The 25,177-nt window shown below is 29.7% G+C and overlaps 2 protein-coding genes across 2 annotated transcripts; one reads left to right on the top strand and one right to left on the bottom strand.

The window, feature by feature from the left end:
- Positions 1-4,739: 4,739 nt before the first annotated feature.
- LOC124938119 (LRR receptor-like serine/threonine-protein kinase ER2) lies at positions 4,740-6,200 on the top strand. The gene has a single exon (XM_047478496.1). It carries the CDS (start codon positions 4,903-4,905, stop codon positions 6,079-6,081), a length of 1,179 nt encoding a protein of 392 aa, XP_047334452.1. The 5' UTR covers positions 4,740-4,902; the 3' UTR covers positions 6,082-6,200.
- A 15,356-nt stretch (positions 6,201-21,556) lies between these two features.
- On the bottom strand, positions 21,557-23,533 carry LOC124938391 (gibberellin receptor GID1B-like). The gene is made up of 2 exons (XM_047478820.1): positions 23,285-23,533; positions 21,557-22,939 (listed from the first exon to the last, which is right to left on the bottom strand). The coding sequence occupies exons 1-2, from the start codon at positions 23,321-23,323 to the stop codon at positions 21,938-21,940; spliced, it is 1,041 nt and encodes a 346-aa protein (XP_047334776.1). The 5' UTR covers positions 23,324-23,533; the 3' UTR covers positions 21,557-21,937.
- Between the last annotated feature and the right edge of the window lie 1,644 nt (positions 23,534-25,177).

Genomic DNA, 25,177 nt, shown 5'->3' with positions numbered 1-25,177 from the left:
GATTATATGTAAATTAAAATGTTTTTAATAAAAATCAAACAAGTCTTCTTGTGAGTTAAAATTTATATAAACATATTTTATAAGATTAATGATAGAGGGGCGAAATTTTTTTTTGACAAAAATGTGTAGGGAATGATGTATCATCTTCTAAGTGGATTGAAAATTTTCAATCCACTTAGAAAGTGACACATCATTCTCTACACATTCTTGTCAAGATTTTTTCCGCTCTCTATTATTTTTCATTTCATAATTATATGAAAATAGGTTCAAATATTAATATTTATACTTAATTATTAATTTTTATAAGAGTGTAACATCTGAAAATCCAATCGTTCTCGGAGAATTTTTATAAAGGCTTTATTTATTTAGGCTTGATTTATGAGGTTGAAAAATTTTTTATTTAAAAAATTTATAAAAATATATTTCTAACATTTTAAAACTAATTATAAAGGCTTTATTTATTTTGAAATTTATTTAGACTTGATTTATGAGGTTGAAAAACTTTTATTTAAAAAATTTATAAAAATATATTTCAACATTTTAAAATTAATTATAAAGGCTTTATTTATTTTGAAATTTATTTAGGCTTGATTTATGTGTTTGAAAAAATTTATTTAAATATTTTATAAAAATATATTTCAACATTTAAAATTAATTATAGCAATAATTAATTTTTGATCAAATCTTAATAATCTTCTAGATTTAAAATAATTAAAATAAAATTTAATTTTAAAAAATTATTATTTTAAATTAATCAAAAATAATTAATTTATTAACCAAAATAATTAATTTATTAACCAAATAAATTCTAGACATGTATAAATTTTTCTTACATTTAAAATTATAAAATAATATTTAAATGCCTATACATATATATGTCTTATATAATAAGATTTTTTCCATTTAATGCAATCCAGCGAAATTCTATTTTAATGCAACGAAAAAATAAAAATCTAAAAAATGCGATTGGTGTCGAAAATTGTTGAGAAAAGTACCTTAAGAATATCAATTTATAGTGTTTGAAATTAAAAATATATTCAAACAGACCTTTATTAAAATATTTTTTTTTAAAAATAATTTAAAATCGTTTTATATTTTTTTTCGTATTTTTAAAAATAATTTAAGGCTTCTAATGGTTAAAGAACAATTAAAATTAAAAGTCTCAAACAAACAGGTCGTAAGGCAAGTGTTAAGACTCGAATCGGGTCGAACACACAGGTTTGGGTCGGATTTGGCCCGGGGTCAACATATCTGGGCACCTGGTCAACGCAGAAGTTGAATCATCGGTCGCGCACGCTTCTTCTCGGTCGAAGACCGTGTCTGACTGGTTTTCTCAATCGAAAACCAAGCTAGAGCGAGAATTCTCGATCGGGTGCAGGATATGGCTGGTTTTCTCGGTCGAAAACTAGACCAAGGCTAAAATCTTCGGTCGCACGCCAAGAACATCAAATGCAAGTTTGCAGATTTTGCTATGATCTTTCATCATTCAATCTGAAGCCATAAAAACTTCATCTACTCTTATTAATCATTTTTAACAGCATCCCGATGTATCAATCAATTGAGAAAAGGTTAAATTTCATCCGAGTAGTTCTTGAGTCAAAATTGGGATTTTGGTTTTTAAGGTGTAATCTAGTATAAGAAGCTTACCAATAGTTTTGGTATACATGTTAAGATCAAATGAAACCAAAATATTAACACTTGCCATCGATTTTAACAAATTCAAGAACTGAATTTTTGAAAACTATTGTAAATTTTGATTTTGTGCAAATATACCTCAAATCGATTGGATGATCTAAAACTACTTTTAACATCTTTTAAAATATGTTAGGAAACTTTGTAAACCGTTGTTCTTGAGCTCTAGCTAGAACTCAAAAACAAAATTTTGATTTTGAGAATTTTCAAAATTGAATTTGGGTGTTTTTTATTTAGATTGATTCATTCAAATTGATTTCGAAAGCTTAAAATGATCTTAGGATTGATCAAATCAAGAAAACGGATAATAAAGTTGTATTCGATAATGGTTGAACTGATAAGTAGAAATTTCAATTTGAATTTGTAATTCGAATTACAATGTGAATTAAAGTTTACAATGAGTTGGAGAACACTTCTAAACTTTTTATGAAGCTTTGTGATGATTCATAAATGAATATTATAGCCTTATCCAAAATTTTCTAAATTTTCAAAAACTAGAGAAAATATTACAGACGGATTCTATAAAATTCGAATTTAAGGTTTGGGATTCTAATCCTTGTCTTCGTCTTGGCTAAGAAGGGCTATTTATAGTCGGTCAATGTTAGTTTGATGAACAAGTGAATCGAATTCTAGAAAAAAAGGTCATTAATGACCTTTGTCTGTGTTTGATCATTCTCATCCAATTAGGCCATGATTGCGCCTATGATCGTATGCAGATCATTCTCATCCAATTAGGCCATGATTGCGCCTATGATCGTATGCAAAAGGATCATAATGTTAGGGTGATCATTTCAAATTTTGAATCATTTTATTTGGTTGAGTATCGACCGAGTTCTGTCTTAATCTATTAACGTTTGGGAGTTTCGTTCCCATTTGAACTAACGGCGTTGACGCGCACGTTAGTTGATCTTGTGCCTCGCGGAAGTGCTCAGCTTCGTTGAGCAAGCGATGCGTTCTGTTGTCGTCTGTTGGATGATACCTAGGCGCTCATCCGCTGGTTGCGTGGCCTGCTACAGTCATTTTCTCTTACTATATTACAACCCTTTTCAGCTTTAAAACTTGTTTGTTTGTTTTTTTTATATCTTTTTGGGACTTTATAAATAATTAATTTAAAATTTAAAATGTATATAATATCGATTTCAAATTATTTATTTTATTTATTTGAGCTCCAAATGAATATTTATTTCAAATTATTTGTTTTTGGTCTTATCTTAATTTTGAAATTAATTATTATAATAATTATTTTAATTTTGAATTTATTTTTATTTAAATTAATTATTTAATATTTATAAATTTGATAGTTGAAATTTTAATACTTAATATTTTTTCTACCATAAACTTAATTTGCATTCATCTTTTTTCTCTTAGTTAAATTGTATTGAGCTCATTTTGCTTCCTATATTTAAAAAAACAAATTATTTCTCTAGTTTTTATTTAATTTTATTAAATTCTTAAATCATCATTTTACATAATTGATGTAATTTGAGAACATTTGACAAGTTAAATAAAACACTAGTAAATTGATAAAACGAAACTAGATTTCTATATTTATATTTCTTTTGATTAAGGTTAATTAAATTGTGGCTCGTAATTTCTTTTTTTATTCCCCTCCCAAAAGTCTTTCCCCAAATCATTTCTTATATGTCTTCTACCCAAACACTAATAAAAAATATATATATATTTATAATATCACTAATATATTTATTTATTTTTTATATTTTATAAAAAAAACAAATTTATTAAAAAAAAAATATTTTTTTAAATATATAATATATAAACTGTGTATGAGATTTTCCCAAAACTAAAAATACTAAATTACATTGTTCAATTAATTAAACAAAATACTAAAATACCTCTATTTTAAATTATTATTTATTTTATTACTATATATTAATAATTTTTAAGTTTTTTTTATCAAAAATATTATATACCTCCTTAAAATCACCATTAATTATTTTCAAATAATTCAGATTATAATTTTAACTCAAATCTGAACCAGCACTAAAATTATTAGTTCGTTAAAGATTAAGTTACATGTTATAGTATTCAACTTATTCAAATCAATAATTGTACATGTACTATTTAACATATTAATTGCTCTGACTTATTCTTCTTATGTGTTATAACTTATCCAACTCATTTGTTAAAATATGTACGTTTTATTTCATTCATTCATGATATCTTATTTGTTAAAATATGTAATAATTTATGTTACCCTATCACAACTTAAGCTCAAATATCACCCTTATACATTAGTGTCAGACTTCCTTAGAAAAGCCACATAAAAGTATAATATTTTCGATCAAAACAATGAAAAAATAAACATTCTAAATACTATATTCTTATGAACGGGTTGAAAATGACATTACTAGTGACTTAATTAATCAAAGACTTTATTTTATTATTCTTATTTAATCCATTTTCGTCGTTGATAGAGTAATCCAAAATGATTGATATACGAACAATTTTTATTTAGTTTATAAATTTAAATAAATCGTGATTACGTAATAAATGGTTAAAGTATCGTCATCAAATAAACTATCGAAAATAATTAAATTAAAAAATATATTAATGAGAGCAAAAATTTGGTGTTACAAAAAGTTCGAGAATGATGGGTTAACATATTATTGGACTTGAAAAATTGAATTGTTCTCTCTTATTAGATTTAAGTCTAATTACGTATTGTGACATAATTCTGACATTATTTATGTAGCGGGATCCTTGTTTCTCTCAAAGAGAGGGGGCAAAACAATAAAAAAAATTAAAAATGACTATTTTGCCCCCCTTCAGATCTTATTCTCATTTATGACACCAAATTTTTGTTCTTTATCGTTACTCTAAAAATAAATAAAAATAAAAATAAAATAAATAAAATTGTACCTTAATGTTGTTGAGGATGCAGGCAGTTTCCAACAAACCGTCTACTCCCGAACCTGAGACTTTAAAGTTCCAAATAGGCTCGGAAGGTAGGATAACCGCTCTCCATTCCGAACCTAATCCTGATAAAGAAAAAGCAGAAAAAAGCAAGCAGTAGAGTAGTCATTGCATCTTCCTTGAGAAGCAAAACAAATCCCCAGTCAGAAGAATCGTCATGAAGAAGATGAAGATCAAACATATATAGTTGCCTTCCTTTCCAAGTCAAGTCTTATATATATATATAGCTCTTTGATCGATCGATCAATCGATCATTCAACAATATTCTCAATCGCTATGATGTTATCGCGGAAGATCTTAATGCTGCTACTATCGCTACTTCATTGTTCACTTTTCTCATTCGCAATGCTCAATCCAATCGATTTCTTAGCTCTACAACTAATTCGTAAGTCTCTTCACGATATGCCTGGCTCAAACTTCTTCTCATCATGGGACTTCACTTCAGATCCCTGCAATTTCTCCGGCGTTTATTGCCAACACGGAAAAATCGTTGTATTAAATCTCGGCGAACCTAGAGCAGGTTCCCCCGGTTTAATAGGTCGGATTCATCCTTCCATTGGCGATTTCTCTTCTCTAACTGAATTCACAGTTGTTCCAGGAAGAATTTACGGCACATTACCAGCATCAATGGCGAATTTGAAGAATCTCAAGTTTATTGGAATCAGTAGGAACTATATATCCGGTGAGATTCCGTCAAGTCTAGGCCAACTCCGATTGCTTAAGACAATCGATCTGAGTTTCAATGTGTTAACAGGTAAAATTCCATCTGCCGTCGCTGCTCTTCCTGCTTTATCTAACTTCATCGTCTGCCGTAACCGTCTCTCCGGTTCAATCCCCTGGTTTGCATCTCAAACCCTAACTCGTCTCGATCTGAAACACAATTACTTATCCGGCTCTATCTCCCCCGGCTATCTCCCTTCATCTCTCCAATACCTATCTCTATCATGGAACAATCTAGATGGAACACTAGACCGAGTTTTAATCAAGCTAAACAAGTTAAACTATCTTGAACTCAGCATGAACAAATTCACCGGAATCATCCCAGGCATTCTGTTCTCATTCCCGATCAATAACCTCCAGCTTCAAAGAAACTTCTTCACCGGTCCAGTTCTTCCATTTCATCAAGTCTCAATTCCAACCATTGATTTGAGTTTCAACAGATTGAATGGAGAAATATCTCCCCTGTTCTCCGGCGTGCAGAGCTTGTACCTGAACAATAACCGCTTCACCGGCGAAGTTCCGATGAGTTTGATCGACGGATTGTTGGCGGGTACGATTCATGTACTGTATATACAACATAACTATCTTTCGGGTATGAAGATGAATCCAATGGCTAAGATTCCGGTTCGGAGTTCATTGTGTATGCAGTACAATTGTATGGTCCCACCGGTTCAGACAGCTTGCCCTATCAAAGCTGGAATGCAAAAGACTAGGCCATTGTCTCAGTGCTTGTAGAGAGGGGATAGATCAAATTCAAGGGCAAATTGGGTATAAAAAAAATATTAAATTTTGAAAAGAAAAAAAATTGTTATATATATATAAAGTTTATTTCGTTATTTTACTATTTAGGAATTGTTTTGACAATTTTTGTAACTTGTGTAAATTTTTAAAAAAAATTATCCAAATTTATCGAATTATTATTAAAAATGATAAAAATCATTTAATTAAAATGAAAAACATGACATAAAAAAAGTTACTCAATAATATGTTGAACTCGTAAATTTTTGAGAAAAATAATTAATTTTCCGACCGATTCTATCGATTTTTTGAAACGAATATCAAAAAGTGTTATAATAATAACATTAAAAATGATACATATCAGTTGAATGTGGTTAATGGTTATTGAAAGCTCTAAGCTTTTTTTCCAACAGATAGTAAACAAAAAAAATTAAGATTGGATTGGTAACTCAATAATTATGTATGTATGTCATGTTAGTTAGTCACTTTAGATTAAACGTTTTTCTATCTCCCTAAAAATTCAGGCATCACCTAATAAACTTTAGTAATATTTCACACTGAACATTCTCGTGACACATACGAGATTGACTATTTTATTTATTTTTTAATATATTATGTTTTTAATAATAATTTAATAATTATAATTGTATGTCTTTCATTTAATATAAGTTTTTATGGGTATAATTTTGAGAATCAAATCTTCTATTTTGATAAAAGTATCTCAATAAATTTATTATTGATATTTGATAAGCTTGCTTAAATTGTGAAACAAGTACAATCATGTCAAATTTTCCATTTTCATAAAAACATCTCAACCAATTTGTATTTATTAACATACTTAAATTGTGAAATAATTACATCACCTTTATAATCATAATTATTCACTAAGCACATGTTTATTTAAATTATGGTTGATCACTGAAATTTTTAGGATTTTTATTGATTGAAAAATGTTGTTTTTTAGGATTTTTATTGATTGAAAAATATTGTTTAAGTTGTAATAAAAATTTTAATAAGATGAATTATTAAAATATTTTTTATATTTAAAATTTAAATTTAATAAAAATATTATTATTTTTATTTTTATATTTATATTTAAAATTTAAAATTAAATTTAATAATTTAATAAATAAATTAAGTGATTTGATTATTAAAATATAGTTAGATGTTAAAAACAAAATTAATTTAAAAGTTTCAATATCAAATTTGTCGAGTTTTTCTCGAAATTTTATTTAAAAAAAAAATCCTTACACATCTTATTTTTATGTTATTTGAGGCTATAATTTGAATCATTTTTAGTAAATAATGTTCGAATTTTGAATTATGTCCTATAAGGTTTGAACTATCACAATTTTAATCACGTTATTTCAAATTGACAAAAAGTACGTCTTCGTACCTAACGTATTATTTTTTTAAAAATTAATTTACGACATTTATAAAAAATAACAATTTTCTTCCATTTCGATTTTTTCCGACTATTCTTATACATTACACATTTTAAGACCTCAAACTATATTTTGCGTATATTTAAACCGTAAATATATCTAAATTGACAAGTTATATCGTTCTGAAATTTTATAAAATAAATAATATAGGTGGAATATCAAATTAGGGCTCTTGTTGGACGATCGAGATTTCTTAAAAAAAATTGTTTTAACCCTACACAATTTTAAGGGAATAATCACAAAGAATTGATAGTTGTATGATTACAATCTTTTAAGTTTAATATAATTATTTATGGTTTTTGTTATTAGGATAATAATTATATATTTTATATGATAGGATGATAAATTTAGTATTATATTTGGTATTTAGTAAAGTTTGACAGTTATAATTCAGAATGATAATAAAAATAAAATCCTAAATTAGGAATGGTGTGGATGGTATGTCCACTCTAGCCCTAGGAGGCCATTATCAATTTATCATACCTAATATTTAGGCCTACTATAAAAAAAATTTATACCAGTTTCAACTTATGTAGTTATTTTTTTTTCCATTTAATTTATATACTAATTCCTGCTACAATGAATGCAAATTTGTATATGTTTTGTGTATATTGTTTTCAAAATGAGATTTTGCTTTATTAGGAGTAAACATCAATTAAAATATTTTTTTGGTGACATTATAACTATAGAAAAATATATTCAATGTCACAAAAGTTTAGTCTCACTTTTTTTTCCCTTTTTTACTATTTAATATTATAATAATATTTATATATATAAACATAATTTAATATGGTTAATCTTTTAATATTATCCTTCTCTTATTCGTCCCTTTCATTTTCATCTTGTGATTTATCCGTTTCTAAATTCTAACTACTACTTTTCCAACTCACTATTTGTCCGACTTCCTCACTTTCAACTCATGATTCAACCGACTTTACTCGTTCATTTGGTTATATGTTCATTGTCTTAACTCTTCGATTATTTTGTTCGTCGGTCATTCACAACTCTACTTCTCATTTGTGATTTCGGAGAGAGTCACTAGTAGAAAATAGGTCTTCTGTAACGACTCCTAGTAACGGCGTTCGAACGCCCTTACTAATAATTTTTATCGGTAACGGTTATATTAAGCCGTTACAATTATCTGTTCATTAGTAACGGTTATATAAACCGTTACAGATAAGGAGAGAAATCAGTAACGGTTTTGGAACAAAACCGTTACAGATATAATATCCGTAACGGTTATAAAGGAAACCGTTACAAAAAGCGAGCCGTCTTTTCAACATATCTTCTAGTATCTGTAACGGTTATTGAGAACGTCGTTACAGATAAGACTTCGTAAAGGTATTTGTTAGGGATATCTGTAACGGTTTTTGATGGAAACCGTTACAGATACTATATCTGTAACGGTTATTAGAAAATCGTTACAGAAAGCGAGCCGTCCTTTTCATTTCTTTCCTAGTATCTGTAACGGTTATTGAGAAAACCGTTACAGATAAGGTTTCAATTAAAGCTTTTGAGTGAGTGATATCTGTAACGGTTTCAGCAAATGCCGTTACAGATAACATAGTAGTAACGGTTTAGGCTTTAACCGTTACAGATAGTGTATCTGACTTTCCAAATTCTCTATAAGTATCTGTAACGGTTATTGACAAAACCGTTACAGATACGCATTAATAAACCGCGCCTCCTTTCTTTCTTTTCTTTTCTTTTCTTCTTCCGCTTTCTTCCGCGCCCGTTTCTTTTCTTCTTCCGTCTGAAGTCGCCGCCGGTTATCTTCTTCTTCTTCCGCCGATCTTTTTCTTCCCCCGTTTTCTGATTCCGTCGATCAACCGCCGCATTAATCAGGTAAGTTCTCGTTCTCTTCTCTTCTTCTTCCCTCTTCTCTCTTCTTCTTCCCTCTTCTGCCGATCATCTGCCCCGTCCGATCACCGCCGCGCGCCGTTGCATTCCGATCAATTAGGTTAGTTCGAATCACTAATGGTTAGTTATTGGATTACACGCTTCATTTAGAATCACTATATATAGTTAAACTAGTCTTCTGTATAATATTGGATTACAACTTTTTATTGATATATATCTTCTGAATATTTGTTTCGAATCAGGTTAATTTGTTGTCTGTTGTTGGAAGCTAACAGTTTTGAATGAATCATAAGGTATTCCTAATCTTTTGACCTTTCTTTTTAAGTTCTAAATTCAACTGATGAAACGTCTAAAGCTTGTTGATCTAGGAGATCATTTAGTTTGTATGCAACTGTACCATGATGATCAATAATTTACTGTTGTTCCATTACTATCTGTAACGGTTTTCGAAAACCGTTACTGATGCTCGTGTTGTTTCTGTGACGGTTTTTAGACGGCTAGAACCGTTACTGTTATTCCATGACTATCAGTAACGGTTTTCGAATGCCGTTACTGATATCTGTGAAGTTTCTGTAACGTAATTTTTTGTAACGATTGGTAACGGTTTTATTTGCCGTTACAAATAAGTTTCAGTAACGGCGTTGGATGCTTTCAGTAACGGTTTTAGCCCTTACTAATACCCCTTTTTCTACAAGTGAGTGACTCGAACAAGAGATTAAAGTTGTGAATGACCTATATTGTCCGATCATTATCCTATTAACATTAACAAACTCATCTTTTAGTTTGTTTTTCTATTTAGTGGCGACGATGAATTCAGTACTTTTTTATAATTGGCTAATCGATATTGTTTTTCTACTTTCAGATTTAAGATTAATTTTCTTGAGATAACTAACGAGATATATGTTGACGCTCTTCTTTTTTTAAGGAGATACATGAATTTATTTTCCGTTTATAGATAGATTAACACGATAAAAGCTAGAGTCATAGCAATTTCGATATTACTAGTCATGGCAGATGAATGTCAGTATTCAGGCAATTTCGATATTAGAATGTGCGTTGAGATAACTAACAAACTATCTATCTATGTTTTTCTATTTTAAGGAAGTATATGATTTTATTTTTCATTTACAGAGAGATTAACAAGACTAGGTTCTTTATGAACATAGCCAAACAACTTTTAGACACTAGTGGAAAATACACCATTATCGACGGCACAAACTGTCTCTAAAAGCCCAAATGCCGACGTTTATAATTATTAGCGTCGGTGAACAAAATTGTCGATTGTCGTCGCTAAAGAGTTATTCGTTAAAAGATAACGATTTTTAACTACAACGATATTCACATAACGCTGACGTTAATAATCATTTCTAATTCCATTATCAATATCGACATTAGGGGAGAGTCGACGTTAATAAAGAAAGATATTAACATTGGCTTTATGGGAGCGTCAACGTTAATATCGTTCTTTATCAACGTCGGCTCTCCCTAACGCGATGTTAATATCTTTCTTTATCAACGTCGGTTCTCCCCTAACGCCGACGTTGATAATGCTTGCTCTTGGGTTTTTAAAAATTTTCTGATTCTCTTATTAACGTCAACATTAACTTAAAGTCGACGCTAATATCGTTCTTTATCAACGGCGACGCTCTCCTAACGCCGACGTTGATAATGCTTACTCTCGGGTTTTTTGCATTTTTTGAATTTTATTAAACTTGTTTCATATGTTATTGTACTACTAGCAAAAAAATATCATTCATAAATGAAAATCAATTTAAAATTTCAACAAAAATCTCAAAATTGTATGTCAATAACTACTGATCACAGGGAGGAGGGGGAATTCTAGACATAAACGTTTGTATAGTCTCTTCTTGCAAACGAATCATCGCACACATCTCTTCCATTTCACATCCTTGTTGTGTGCGCTTCTCCTCCATCTGTATTTGCATGTTCCTATTCTCCTCAACCAACGCTTCTGTTTGTTGACGTTGTGACACGCATGAGCGGTTGACACTCGAGGAAGAAATTCTCCATTGATCGGGTCTAAAGTGCATTGGACGTATTCCTGATCCCATCTCGGTCACCCTCCCGTGTCCCTGTGGTCCCAAAGTAGCCTCATATACGTCAAACGACGACATATCAGGGTTTTCTTGTAACCACTCACGCATCATAGTCTACACTCATTTACAACATTATTAGTCATTTTAAACTTAGACATTCAAACTAAAATGATAGAAATGATTACAACTTACGACGACCTATTGAAAATGCGGAAAAGGCACGGGAGTTAGATCCTCGGCAGTCGCTCTAGTATGTGTATGTAGGAAGAAGTCTACATAACTAGGGACGTGTCCATTCTCCATCTCCTATACAAATAACATACATATCATCTGTTAGATATTATAAAATTTTAATACACTTATTATAACTTACCATATGTCGCTCCACTTGCGAAAATATTTTGAAACCGGTGTGGTGGGGGTATACCAATTTCGATATGTTGTCGGTATTGGTCGTATTTTTTTTCTGCAACTATAAGATAGTTATAGCTGTTAGTTAATAGTCTATTAAACATATAATGAATTATAAATAACTATTATACTTTAAATTCAGTCGTGAAGTAGTGATGGTCAAGGAGATAATTCCAATCTTCGAAGTCAAAATTCAGGAGGAGGATTTAGTTTAATTCTCTCATCGTCGTCATTATGTGGTTCAATGTATTTCTTCTTGCTCGAATATCTCCACCTATCACATGTTGTCTTCACTTGTGGCATCATCCTATCTATGTAGGAGTCAATGAGATTGACTGTTGTAGATTTGAAAGATCCTGAAAAATAACAATATATTTTATGATTATGAAAGCTTCAAATTATAAAATAATACGTTAAAAAATATATAACTCACAGAGATGGACTGTCATATATGATTTAACTAGGAATGTGACAAATTAGACCATTTTTGTAACAATGTGGCACCACCTCAGAATTCCGGACAATGTTGACCATATGCTGAGATCAGTAGGCCTTATCGCATGAGGGCTTTCCATCGATCTTCCTAAACTTCAACCCCATATTGTCCTCAGTTAATAGTTTCTTGAGAACCGTGTTTTTGTTCTTCCATCCTCCCTTTCTCGATGAAGATCATGCAAAATAATAGTGAAACGACATTTGTTAAAATTTATATAATCATTTAAATATCTCGTATAAATTGTAATTAACTATATGCAGACTTGGGAATGGGGGGATCCTTCAAGATTAACACTTAGTCACTAATCATCTTATGAACTCTTACTTGTAATATTTTCCGACTTCCATACAATTTCTCCTACATATTAACGTCGGCGTTCCCTAAAGCCGACGCTAATAATACACCAGATTAACGTCGGTGCTTTCCTAACGTCGACGACGATACTCCTCTACAAAAAAAAGTTTCAAAATCGGTAGTAACTCCTACATATTAACGTCGACGTTCCCTAATTCTAGCACCAATACTATTTTTCAAATGGAATTTATTGATTGTTTTAAAATTGAAATTTATGAAAGACTGAAAAATGTGAATAAGTTAAACTAGATACTTCAAATTTAAAATAAAAGAGTTTTGTTTCCAATGTGCTTCTAACTAATAAACAATTAAGCTCTTCTGATAATCTTCATCTTTAATTTTCTTTTAACCAATTGAAGATGGAGATATGAGAGAAGAGATTGAAAAGAGTCTGATTGAATATTAGTTAGAAGGAAATCAGTAGTTTCAATTTTCACCACTAAAGGAAATCTCAAATTCTTTAAGGAGAAACGAGAGATGAGAGTGCTATTTAAAGGCCATGAAATTTATTTAGTAAAAAATGTCAACGACGACATTTGTCGGTAGGTCATTGATAGTCTAAAGATTAATAGAGACAGCGATAGCATAATGTTGTGGCTGATATTGTAGATTATCATCCACGACATTATGTTATTGTCATCCCTAATAGTTTTAAAATATTAGCCACGGCGATAACATAATGTCGTGACTGATATTATAGATTATTATCTACAGTATTATGATATCGTCGTGACTAATATTTTTTTAAAATGGCGGGAAAAGGACAGGAAACTTGAATTTCAACCACGGTATTCATATCGAAAACCGTCGTTGATAATAATGGCAGGAGAGTGGCGGGAAAGCCAAACTATTAGCGACGACGCCGACAACGAAAGTCGTGGATGATATTTTTTATTAACCACGGCGTAACTTCGTCGTGGCTGATATTTTTTTAACCACAGTATTTAAGTCGTCGACAATAATATTATTTATTAATCACTGTTCACCAATGTTCGTCGCTAAAAACCCTTATTCTACTAGTGAGAAGAACTAAGTTGAAACCATACTTATCAAGTTCTTTAAGGTACTTTTGATTCTTCATTTCGAAAAATATATTCATGGAGAACTGATTGTTCGTCAACTTTTTGTAAAGCCAGAGAGATATTTTTCATTCATCCAATTCCCCAGCTTGTACTTTCTCCTCAAAATATTTTATGACAAAAGAATCAAGAATCTTATTCAAACTTGATCACCTAGAAGTTAAGATCCTCTACTACCAAATATGTCTCTGTTGCCATGCTCCTTCTCATAGAGGAGGGGCATTAAGGTAATTATTATAATTACCTTAATGCCCCTCCTCTGTGAGAGAGAGCATGGGAACAGAGACATACTTAGTAACAGAGAACCTCAAATGATCACCCAGAAACTAAATTCAAATATAAATCATTCGGGGTAGCATCTTATTGCGAGAGATGGAAAAGGGAATAATTGGTTGGTATTGTTATATGGGATTTTGATATTGATATTTTAAAAATTAAAATCCAAGAAGCAACAGAAATAACTTCAAATAATTGGTTCGTTTTGATATTGTTTAATTTGAGTTTAAATTTCACCCCAATATTTACAAATACCAAAACTTGTGATACTCATACGTCTGATACTATTCACACGTCTAAACTAAGAGGTAATAAACAACTTTTTACGTCTCAAAAATCACGTGGAATTCATCCATATACATAGTCTACATAAAGGTAGAGAAACAAAATTCATAGTTTTCTGCTGGAATTAAAGTTCTTAAACAAATCAAATGCCTATGTTTTTGTTTTTAAGAAATAAATTCATAGTTTTCAGCTGAAATCATCTATAAATGTGAGAATGTACCTTTTTCTACTGCTCGAAATTAGTTTTATGGGACCGCATATATCTGAGTGTATGATTTGAAACTTTCTAGTTGCTCTCCACTTGCTTATCTTTGGAATATTATGTCTTTGTTGCTTTCCAGAGAGACTATGAATACACTTCTTCTCAGGTGTGATAATATTTTTGTAATCCTTTAACTATTCTCTTGAGTTTTATGGTTTCTAAATTTTATAATTTAGATGACTCATCATGCAATACCAAATATATGACTCACTTTTTATAGTAGTCCTAAAACAGTTTTCGAGTTCATGGTTTGTTTCTTCTTTTTCAGTAGGATACTTGATAGTTTGAACATTATGTTTGCTCATATGCACAATAATGAACAAGTCTTTTGTGGAGTGATACAATTTACATTCTCTATTCTATAACAATCTTGATTCCTTTTTTACAAAGTTGACCCATACTTAGAAGGTTATTCATTAGCTCTTAAACATAATAGACTTTTGAAATCGTTTATCTTATATCTTCTATCTTTAACTTCATATTGTCTTTTCCTGTAATAGTCAACATTGTGTTGTTCTCAAGCTTAACCGAGTGTCTAAAGTCGGTATCCAATTAAGAGAATCACTCTAAGTTCCCACACATATGATGTGAGCACCTAAAGTCTAAATATCACAACCCTTCATTTATTTTTCCAAGTGGTTCTACTAAAGTCAGTAAGATAATTTCTTCTTCCACACCAGTTTCGGTATATTGCGCATTACCTTCTAGTTAGGACATTCTCTTTGATAATGCCCCATCTTGTGACATCCATAACACTTTATTGTAGATCTCTCAAAGTATTTTCCTCTACCTCTTCCTTTGTATCTACCTTTTCCTTCCTTCACTTGTTACTATAAGAACTTGATCTCTTCTTTTGTAGAATACTTGAATTTATGTTCATGTACAGCTACAGAACTTTGAAGTTCATTAACTGTCATTTGATGAGTATTTTTGGCTTCTTTAATAGCCAACACCACATACATGAACCTTTATGTTAATGTTCTCATAATCTTTTCTACTAAAGTATAGTCCTCCATCTTTTCACAATTACTTCTCATCTTTTTGGCTATTGCTACAACTCATATAAAAATAGTCATTTATTGACTCTCTCTCTCTTTTTCATTTAAAGTATTTATAATTCTCTACGTAGAATATTAAGAAGTGATCTTTATACCTTTTTCATTCCCTCTATTATTTTCTCTTCAAAGAGTTCCATATGATTTTGGAGATACTTTTGTCCAATATTTGTACGAACGTTGCTCGATTTAATGTTTGATACAAATATTTCTTCATCTTATAGTCTTTCATCTTTATCCAGAATTAAATTTAGTTCTGGATCTACTAGTTGCTAGATCACCGAGTGCCTCGAATCCTGTTTCTATTAAATCCCATAGACTCTTGAAGCGAAGTAAGTTTTCCATTAACTCGCTCTAGTGATCGTACTGGAGTCCGTCAAAACTAAAGATTTTCATTGTAGTGCCCTCAACTCTTTCATCCGTCATTCTTATCTTCTTAATCTTCTTTGATCTCAAAGATCCGATTGATCAAGTTCAAGGCTCGATTACTCACTACAAGCTCGCAACTTGATTCAACTTGATTCACTCGTATTTGGGAAGCTTTGGGATCTGATACCACTTGTTGGAATAAAAAAATACAAAACCAACAAATTTTATTATTAATAAAAAGTCTTATAAATAGCCTAAAAAAATACATAAAATTAAGGGATTATTAACTCCCTTGTTTGCCTAATCAAAATAACGTTTAATTATTAATTATAAATTACATTAGTTTAGAAATTTAAAGTTAAATCATAACTGACTAATATTTTTATTATTAAATCAAACAAAATATAATATATATATATATATATATGATAATGCATTTTCACAAGCATATATTTTACTAGTTAAGCCCAACCAGAGATAATGCAACATATGCAATTGCAGGGTACTACATTTTAAGAGCCCCAAATTTTTCAAAATTTATATGTATTTTAAGAAAATATCATGCAGCAAAAAAATTGCAATGTTACGACGGATGATTAGGAATTACTAACTAATAATGAAATTTAAAAAAGTTTATTTTTTCCTCTGATCTCCATTAATAATTTCTCTATTTATTTATTAAGTTGTAAATATATATTTATATATTTTGTACGATTAACTTAATTATTTATTTTTATATATATTTAAAAAAGTAATAAGAGTGAATAAATAAATAAAATAATAAAATATATGTGTTTTAAAATATATAACATTTTTTAGAATAAAAAATGATAATGAATAAATAAAATAAAAGATTATTGAACAATTTGTTGTGTTTTGGAAAAAGAAGATTGAAAATGAAAAAAAAAAAAATAGAATTCATTTATTTTATCTCTATACTAATTGGGTATACTAACACTATATATATTGAAATTGTTGCATGATAAATTAAAAATGTTAAATTTTGTAATGTTTACCCCCAATCAATTAATATCATTTTTTATAATTTTGTGGGCCAATTTTTTTTTTATTTTGCACGGGGCCTCTAATTATCTGGGAGAAGTCTAATTCACAAACTAAGAAATAATTTTGGATGTATTTATGATTGTATTTTGTATGAAAAGTGTAATTGAATGAAATATAAAGATATTAGGCGTGTTTGAAAGCGATTTTTTAATCTATGAATCTAGAGAAAATGCTTACTATTTTTAAGTTTACTAATATTTTTATTTTAAACATATATTTTTTATTTATTCCAAAACATCCCGGTCCAAATTCAGATCCAGTTTTGAAGAGAGTTTTCAAATGGGTCCAATAATGTAAAAGTTGAAGTCCTCTTCTTAAGGCTCAGAATGTTTTTGTTTATTAACCCATTTTGTTGACAATGTACAATATTCTCAGGGAATCTGATTTGTTTGTTTCTTATTGTTGTTGGGATTCAAAAAACAAAATGAAATTGGAATTGCAAAAATGGTCCATTATTTTCAAATTAAACTTTTGTTGTTTCAATTTGTTAAGAGGAATTAAGTGAAGTTATAGATCATGTTTTAATCTGACATTGTTTAAAATTTCAAATAACCTGTATTTTTAAAAAAACAATTCAAAATAAATTGAATAAAAGTCCCTCAAATAAACATTAACAAGTACCCCCTAGGTTGGGTTTGATAATGATAAATAAATAGTGAATTAGGTTGTCCTTGTTTTACAATATATTATTATTATTATTATATATCTGTGACAGCTCTCACTTACACACACAAAAGAGGGAAACATGATAAAACTTTTCAATTGATCTTCAAGTGGACACTCCATTGAAATGGGAGTAGGTCTATAATGTGAAAAAAAAAACATTTAAGAATAAAGAAATGGAACATTTCAATTTATTGTGACCAAAGGAGATGAATGTGGATTATATATATATATATATATATATATATATATATATATATATATATATATATATATATATATATATATATATATATACCTTTTTTTTTCAAATGATTGGGGATATATACCAAGAAGAGACATGCTTCATTTAATTTGGGTTGTGATCAAGCAATTATATTTGGCCCAACAAATAACTGGTCTTTCTTTTTACCCTTTTTGTTTTTCCTCATTTTTATAGCAGTCACGCAACAGTACTATGTCTTCTATAATAGATGTCTTATTTATATTTATATATTTTTTATTTTTTTTAAGAATGCTTGATGAACTTAAGATCTTCTTTAGTATAGTATGAATAGAATTTTAAACATTTATAGTTTTAGAGAGCATTTTATAATTGAGTTATACTAATAAAACTCATTAATGTATAAAAAATGGTTAATAAAAGATAAAATGTCACGAAATGTCACTTAAAATGTTTTAAATGAAAATAAAAATCATGATTATACAGTATTATATATACTAATTTATTACATTCCAACAAACAAAACAAACATTTTTTATCTTTAAAAGAAAATATCACAATCTCATGATAATGTATCTATTTCAATTTAAGATGTTTTTAATAAAAAACAATTAATATAACGTTATTTTTAAATAAGATTTTATGTCAAGGGTTGGATTGAAAAAAAATCAATTCCATACAAAATACTTATCCCTCCAATACATAATTCAATTATAGGTCAGAGGATTGGATGATGAACTGAGTTTGAGGGTGGACATATATTTAAAATTATGATTTTTTTTACAACTAACAGTTATGTTTTCATTTATTGATTGTTTAATTATTATATTTTATAAGAAACACCCTACAAATTCTTTTAAATAGGCCCTTCAAGAATTAAGAATGGTCTAAATTATTTCCCTAGCTAGTTCTGGTTTTTTGTCCATTGGTGTATGTTGGGTAGTTTTTGGATTTTCACACATTCTCATTTTGTGATTGTTAATTTCATTTGTTTTTATCTCTTTTTCTCTTTCATACATTTACAAATTAAAAGAAATAAAAAACTGCCCAATTTCTTAGTTGGGCTCATATTTTGGGTAACTTTTGTCATATTATTGAACTTTAATATTTTTATCAATTTAAAAATTTTGAATTTTATTGTTGAACTTTTATTACTCGAACTTTAATACTTTCGTCCATATCAAACATTTCCATGGAAAAATGTTTAATTAATAAAGAAAAAGTACATGATTAAAAATATTATAGTTCAACTTAAATCATAAAATTCAAAAAGAAATGATAGAGAGCGAAAAAATATTGAGAATATGTAGGGAAATGATGTGTCATCCTTTCATTGGATTGAAAATTTTAAAATTTTCTCCCCTTACATTTTCAATCCAATGGAAGAATGACACATCATTTTCCTACATATTTATGTCAATACTTTTCCGTTCTCTATCATTTTTCAATTCAAAATTTAAGCTTCATACACAAACAAAAAAAAAAAAAAAAAAAAAAAAAAAAAAAAAAAAAAAACACTTAAGTTAACCCAATTATTAATTTAGCCAAAGAAATGAGGATCACCGCTGGCTCACCACGTGAACTCCAACAAGTATTTTTTTACTAGTTTATAGCATTGATCATATAATTTATTGAGTCAACAAGTTTCATCTTTCTTATTAATTTCCTCTTTTTCATCCTGCATGTGATCTTTTAGAAAAAAAAAAGTAATAATTTAATTTACATATATATTAACTAACCATTGTTACAGATGTACACGACAATGAACATGAAGTTTCTTGTAAAGTTCGAATAAAAACTAGACAAATTAACCATTGTCTTTAAGTGAGCTAGTAAAAAGTTAATTAAACAACAAAGTAGTTAAAAAAACAAAGTTTTGTGTGAATATGAAACATTGTTTGGTCAAAGAATGAAGCCCACGTCTTGTTTTCTTCTTCTTCTTCAGAAACAAGCACATGGGTTGTGTCAATGCCATCAAGACTGATCACATACATTAATTACATTAACACAATATAATTAATCTTAATTACCCTAGTTAGGTCAAACAAATCTGCCCAAAAAATATACCTAGAAAAAAGGACCAACTTGGTGAACAAGAACAAGAACTAGGTTTTTGCTTTTGTCTCCACTTAATTAGATCTCGTTTGATGTGGGTTATTTGGGGGATGTTTTGAGAAAAAATTTGTTTGATGAAAAAATATGTTATTTTGATTTTTAATTGATTTAATTATTTTAGAAAGTAATACTATAGAATAGATAATAAAAAATTCTCAAATAACCCAAACTACTTAGCTTCTAAATGACACTTGGGAATATGAAACAAAAAAAAAAAACAAGTTTAGGATGAGAATTTGGTGAAGGAAAGGAAAGACAAAGGTTAAAATATAAGAAAGAAAAGGACAAGGTTAGTGATTGGCAGATCCCAACTAGTTAATTCATAAACAAATCTTAAAATATAAAAACCCAGATTCCACCGAAAAAAAGTCAATTTAATCTATCATGTTACATGTACCTCCAATTTGCCTTTATTAGAGCTTGTTTGATATCGGGTTATTTGAGAATTCTTTTTAAATATTGTTTTATAAAAATTATAAAAAAAAGTATGTTATTCAATTTTTTAATTGGTTGAATTACTTTTTTATACTTATATTTTATAAAATTATTAATTATTTTGATTGATAAATTAAATAATTAAAGAAAAGTAACATAAAACATGTTCTTACCTTGTAATTACATATTCTTATCATTTCATTCTCTTTGAAAATTGGATATCAAACTTCTACATCTATCAATTACTATATTTTGAATAGTAATTGAACATGAAATGATTTTAGTTACAGAAGATGGTTGATATTATTGTCTAATGAAAACCAAATTACATATACACAATGGTGATAATTAATTACTTGTTTTAGTTTATGTTGGTATATGAACAATAAATGAAATAAAAAAAATATTTTATTGCTTTAGAGTGGTCCCCTAAACTATTGAGAGAAATTCTCTACCCATAAAAGAGTAAATGGGGAAGTTTCCTTTGAACCCATTAAAATTTGACAAATACTTTTTCTTCTTTTTTTTTCTTTTAGGAATAACAAAAGCTTAGAAGAATGAATAAGAACAAGTTTTGGTGAAATTTTCATGAAGTTTGAACTATGTTGAAGATGATAAAAAATAATAGAGACTAGATTGTTGAGAAACAAAGTATATAAAAAATAAAAAATAAAGACAAAATGAAAATGTTTGATTTGATGTTTATCCCAAATGAAAGACCCCATCTTTGAGAATCTGACAAAGACTTGTTTTAATCTTTCCTTCCTTTCTATTGGTGGATGGTTAATGACTGACATTTATGTCCAAAATCCTATTTTCGTCTTCCCCGTTTGTTTTTGGGTGGACGGGGTTTCATTACGCCTGTGGGGACATACACTTTCATCCCTTATTCCAAACGGGGTTAGATCTCTTTCTTTCATGGTCCAACCCCACCCACGTATGACTTATACAAACATATGACTAATGTTTTTCATGTGTACGGATTGAATTCCACAAGCAAAACAGAGAAGAAGTTAGGGTTGGGATAAATATCCATCCATGTTCATATTATATATGATATAATAAATTGCATACAAAAGTTACATGAACAATTCCAAGTTCATGTTCAGCAAATTAGCAGATCAGATCAGATCAGAGCAGATTATAAGAGAAGTGATGAATTCTTTACTTTAGTCTTCATCATCTTCTCCGGGCAGGGGAAATCCAATGTGTTATAACAAATGCACAAAACAGAGAGTGCATGAAAACCTAAATATTTTGTATTATAAGTAAACAAAAACTACACATGAACTATATATAGATATTAGTCTTATAGATGATATATATAGATAAAGAGAAATAGAAGAGCCCGGTTCAACTGTCAAAAACTTTAGGTTAAGTTTGCCGGGGGGGGGGGGACTGGATCATGTTAATAGGTTAGAATGAACAAAGCTCTTAATCTCATCCATTAGGCAATAGAAATGGTCATTATTAGGCAAAAAGTAAAACCCAATTGTAGCCTTTTCAAGAAACAACTGCTTCACTTCATGCTTCGATTTTCGCAATCCTTCAACATAACCCAATTGCCAATCTTGAATCAGATCGAAACCCGCAACCACAACCAAGCTCTTAGCAAATTTGATCCCTTCAAGACTAATACCTCTTGGCCCAAATGGGTTACATGCAGGATGATCTCTATCTTCACCTTCCGGCAAGAATGCCCTCCAATACCAGTCCCGATCTTGAAGAGTAACAAAATACTTCCCATCCAATCTCTTCTCAGACTCAGATCTCTCCTGCCCACTAAACATAGGATGAAGAAGAATATTACCCAACACCTCAACGCCGGATTCCGCCGCTCTAACAGCCACATGATGGGCAATATTCCCGCCGGAGCTATCCCCAGCCATAAAAACATAAACTTTCGAATCTTTACCACTCTTAAGCCAGTTTCTAGAATGAACCCATTTCAGAGCAGTCCAACCATCTTCATAAGCACAAGGGTATCTATTCTCCGGCGCCCGCCTGTAATTAACCGAAACAACCACTACATTGCATAAACTCACTAACCGTCTGCAGAAAGTGTCGTAAATCGCGGTGTTAGCAGTTGAATGAGCAAAGCTTCCTCCATGGAAGAAGATTATGACGGGGACGATCTCTGTCAGGCTGAGTGGCTTTTCGAGTTCTACGAGTCCCCATTTTGTTGCGTCTTCAGGCGATGGGCGGTAAACGCGGTTGAGGAGATTGGTGGAGCGGTCAACTACATCAAAGGAGTAAACACCGTCGACGGGGATCGTGTTCGCCGGAACTTTACGGTCGAGAAATTCGGCGAGATCCCGGTTGAATGTGCCGTCCGGACGGCGGAGCATGTTGTAGGCGAGCTTGAAATTGGATATCAGAATCCATGTATTGAGTGGTACAACTTTCTACAGATAGGGGAAAAAACAAAAACAGATTCTATTTAAGGTTCTTTTTCATAGGTGATGACAATAGATCACATATGTAAAATTAAACTAAACCCAGAATAACCAGAAGGGGGATAATGGAAATCACACAATCTGAAAACAAAACCAAAACCAAACCAAATCAAATCAAGCAAGGACAGGACAATGAAGGGGTAGGGGGAGGGGGGATTTATTAATTAGGGCTATATATATATATATATATACATATAATCGAAAGGTGAAATCTTTTTGGCTTGAAATCAAAGAGAGTAAACATTAATTAATCACATGTTGTAATTAACCATTGAAAGAAGAAATTGATGTTACCTTGGCTTCACTAACGTTGATTTCGTTGCTACCAGCCATGGATGAGTGAGTATTGTTTGTAGAGAAGTTCAAAGAAAAAGAAAAGCATTGATGTTGAGAAAGATAAGAGTTTGACCGTTCATAACATAACCGGTGATCAGAGTTGTGATCGAACAGGAAGAGACACACTTCTGAAGAAGACGAACAGAGGACCCCCCAGAAGAAGAACTAGATACAGGCTTTATAGAGAAGAGAGAGAAAGAGAGAAAGGAAGAAATTTCGGGAGAGACAAGAGGTATGGCTATTTGGCTAACTCTTAAGCAGAGAGACAAGTAAGAAAGAAATCAAGAAAGAGAGAGAGAGAGTCAAAGGAAATTACGCAGACGCAAACGAGAGAGACGACAAAGCGGGCGGCCAAAATAAACTGTGGAAGTGGGACCCACATGTTACTGTAAAAAAAATATATATTAAACTCCTTTACTTTATTCACTTTATTTCATTTAATTATTAATTGTTTTTTATTTTTTTATAAAATTAATCTATTAAAATAACTCACCGCTCTCTCTCGGATGATGTAGTAATTCATTATTAATGGTTTTTATAACAAAAGATTTATTTAATTCTTGTCAATTTTATCATTAACTAATTTTAATATATTTTAAAAAATAAAAAAATTATCATAAAAGTGTTGTATATTTCAAAAAAACCATCACTAATTATTTTTTAAAAAAAAACACCTAACAAGACATAAGAGATTTACAAAGAAAAGTCCGTCCGGTCTGGTTGGGAAGCCAGTTCATGCATATAAATGCTGATAGAGTTAAGGTAAGTTGATGGTTTCACACGAAAGCACCGATCTGAGTTTGTCTTTGTGTGTGTTTATATCAACAACTCCTCTCTTGTCATTTACTGCTCTCTTTCTATCTCTTCTTTTTATTAAAATAAAAATAAAAATTACTTTCCTGAAAAAAGCTCATGAAAATGGGGGGTTAAAGGCGATATGCTCTGTATGTGTGCTCACTATTGGTGACTCGCACATTTAGACTTCATCCTCTCTCACTCGTCGTGACTCATATTTATCGTCATCTACATTTTTGTAATAAATAAATTTTCAAAAAAAACAAAAATTCAAAAATCAAATCATCTCAAAGTAATTTTTTTTATTAGACCGGATTTATTATTAGTTTTAAAAAAAATTCATACAAAATCAAACATTACTTCACTATCTTTTTTTTATTTATTACATCACTCAAATCATTAACCAAAATATTAAAATCTCGTTTGAATTTTAGTTTTTTAAATAATCTATCAAAATCAATTATCACATCATTTCTCCTCTTATTCATCAAATCAATCAATTCATTAACCAAAATACTAAAATACTCTTTATTTTAAATTATTATCATTTATTTTATTTATATATATATATATATATATATATATATATAAATACATATTAAGTCTTTTTATCAAAAACACATCATTATCTCCTCAAAATTATTACCCACAATCATTGTTTTTCCTCTTCAGGTTATTTAAATAATCTGAACTGAACAAGCTCTAAAATATCTTTTATTTTAAATAATTATTTTTTATTTTATTTATATATATCAATACTCTTTAAATTTTTTTTTATCAAAAATAATCATTACATTTTCAAAATCATCATTAATCATTATTTTTTTCTCCTTCTAAGTTTTTTAAAAAACCTCCTTCCAAACAACCTCTTAGAATATGTATAATGATGGTCTCAATTTAATGTAATTGAGTTCACCGCTTTTTCTATCCTAATTGTCCAATTAAAAAAAAATAATTCGATTTGACCAATAGTTGATAGAGATGAGACGGGATATTATTTGTGTCATAATCGACTTCATTCTAGTTTTATAAAAAAAATATTAAATAATACAATAT

Source organism: Impatiens glandulifera, chromosome 5, assembly GCF_907164915.1.
Source record: "Impatiens glandulifera chromosome 5, dImpGla2.1, whole genome shotgun sequence".
Lineage (NCBI taxonomy): Eukaryota > Viridiplantae > Streptophyta > Magnoliopsida > Ericales > Balsaminaceae > Impatiens > Impatiens glandulifera.
The sequence above is the reverse complement of the archived record's forward strand: the minus strand, read 5'-3'. Positions and strand labels throughout refer to the sequence as shown.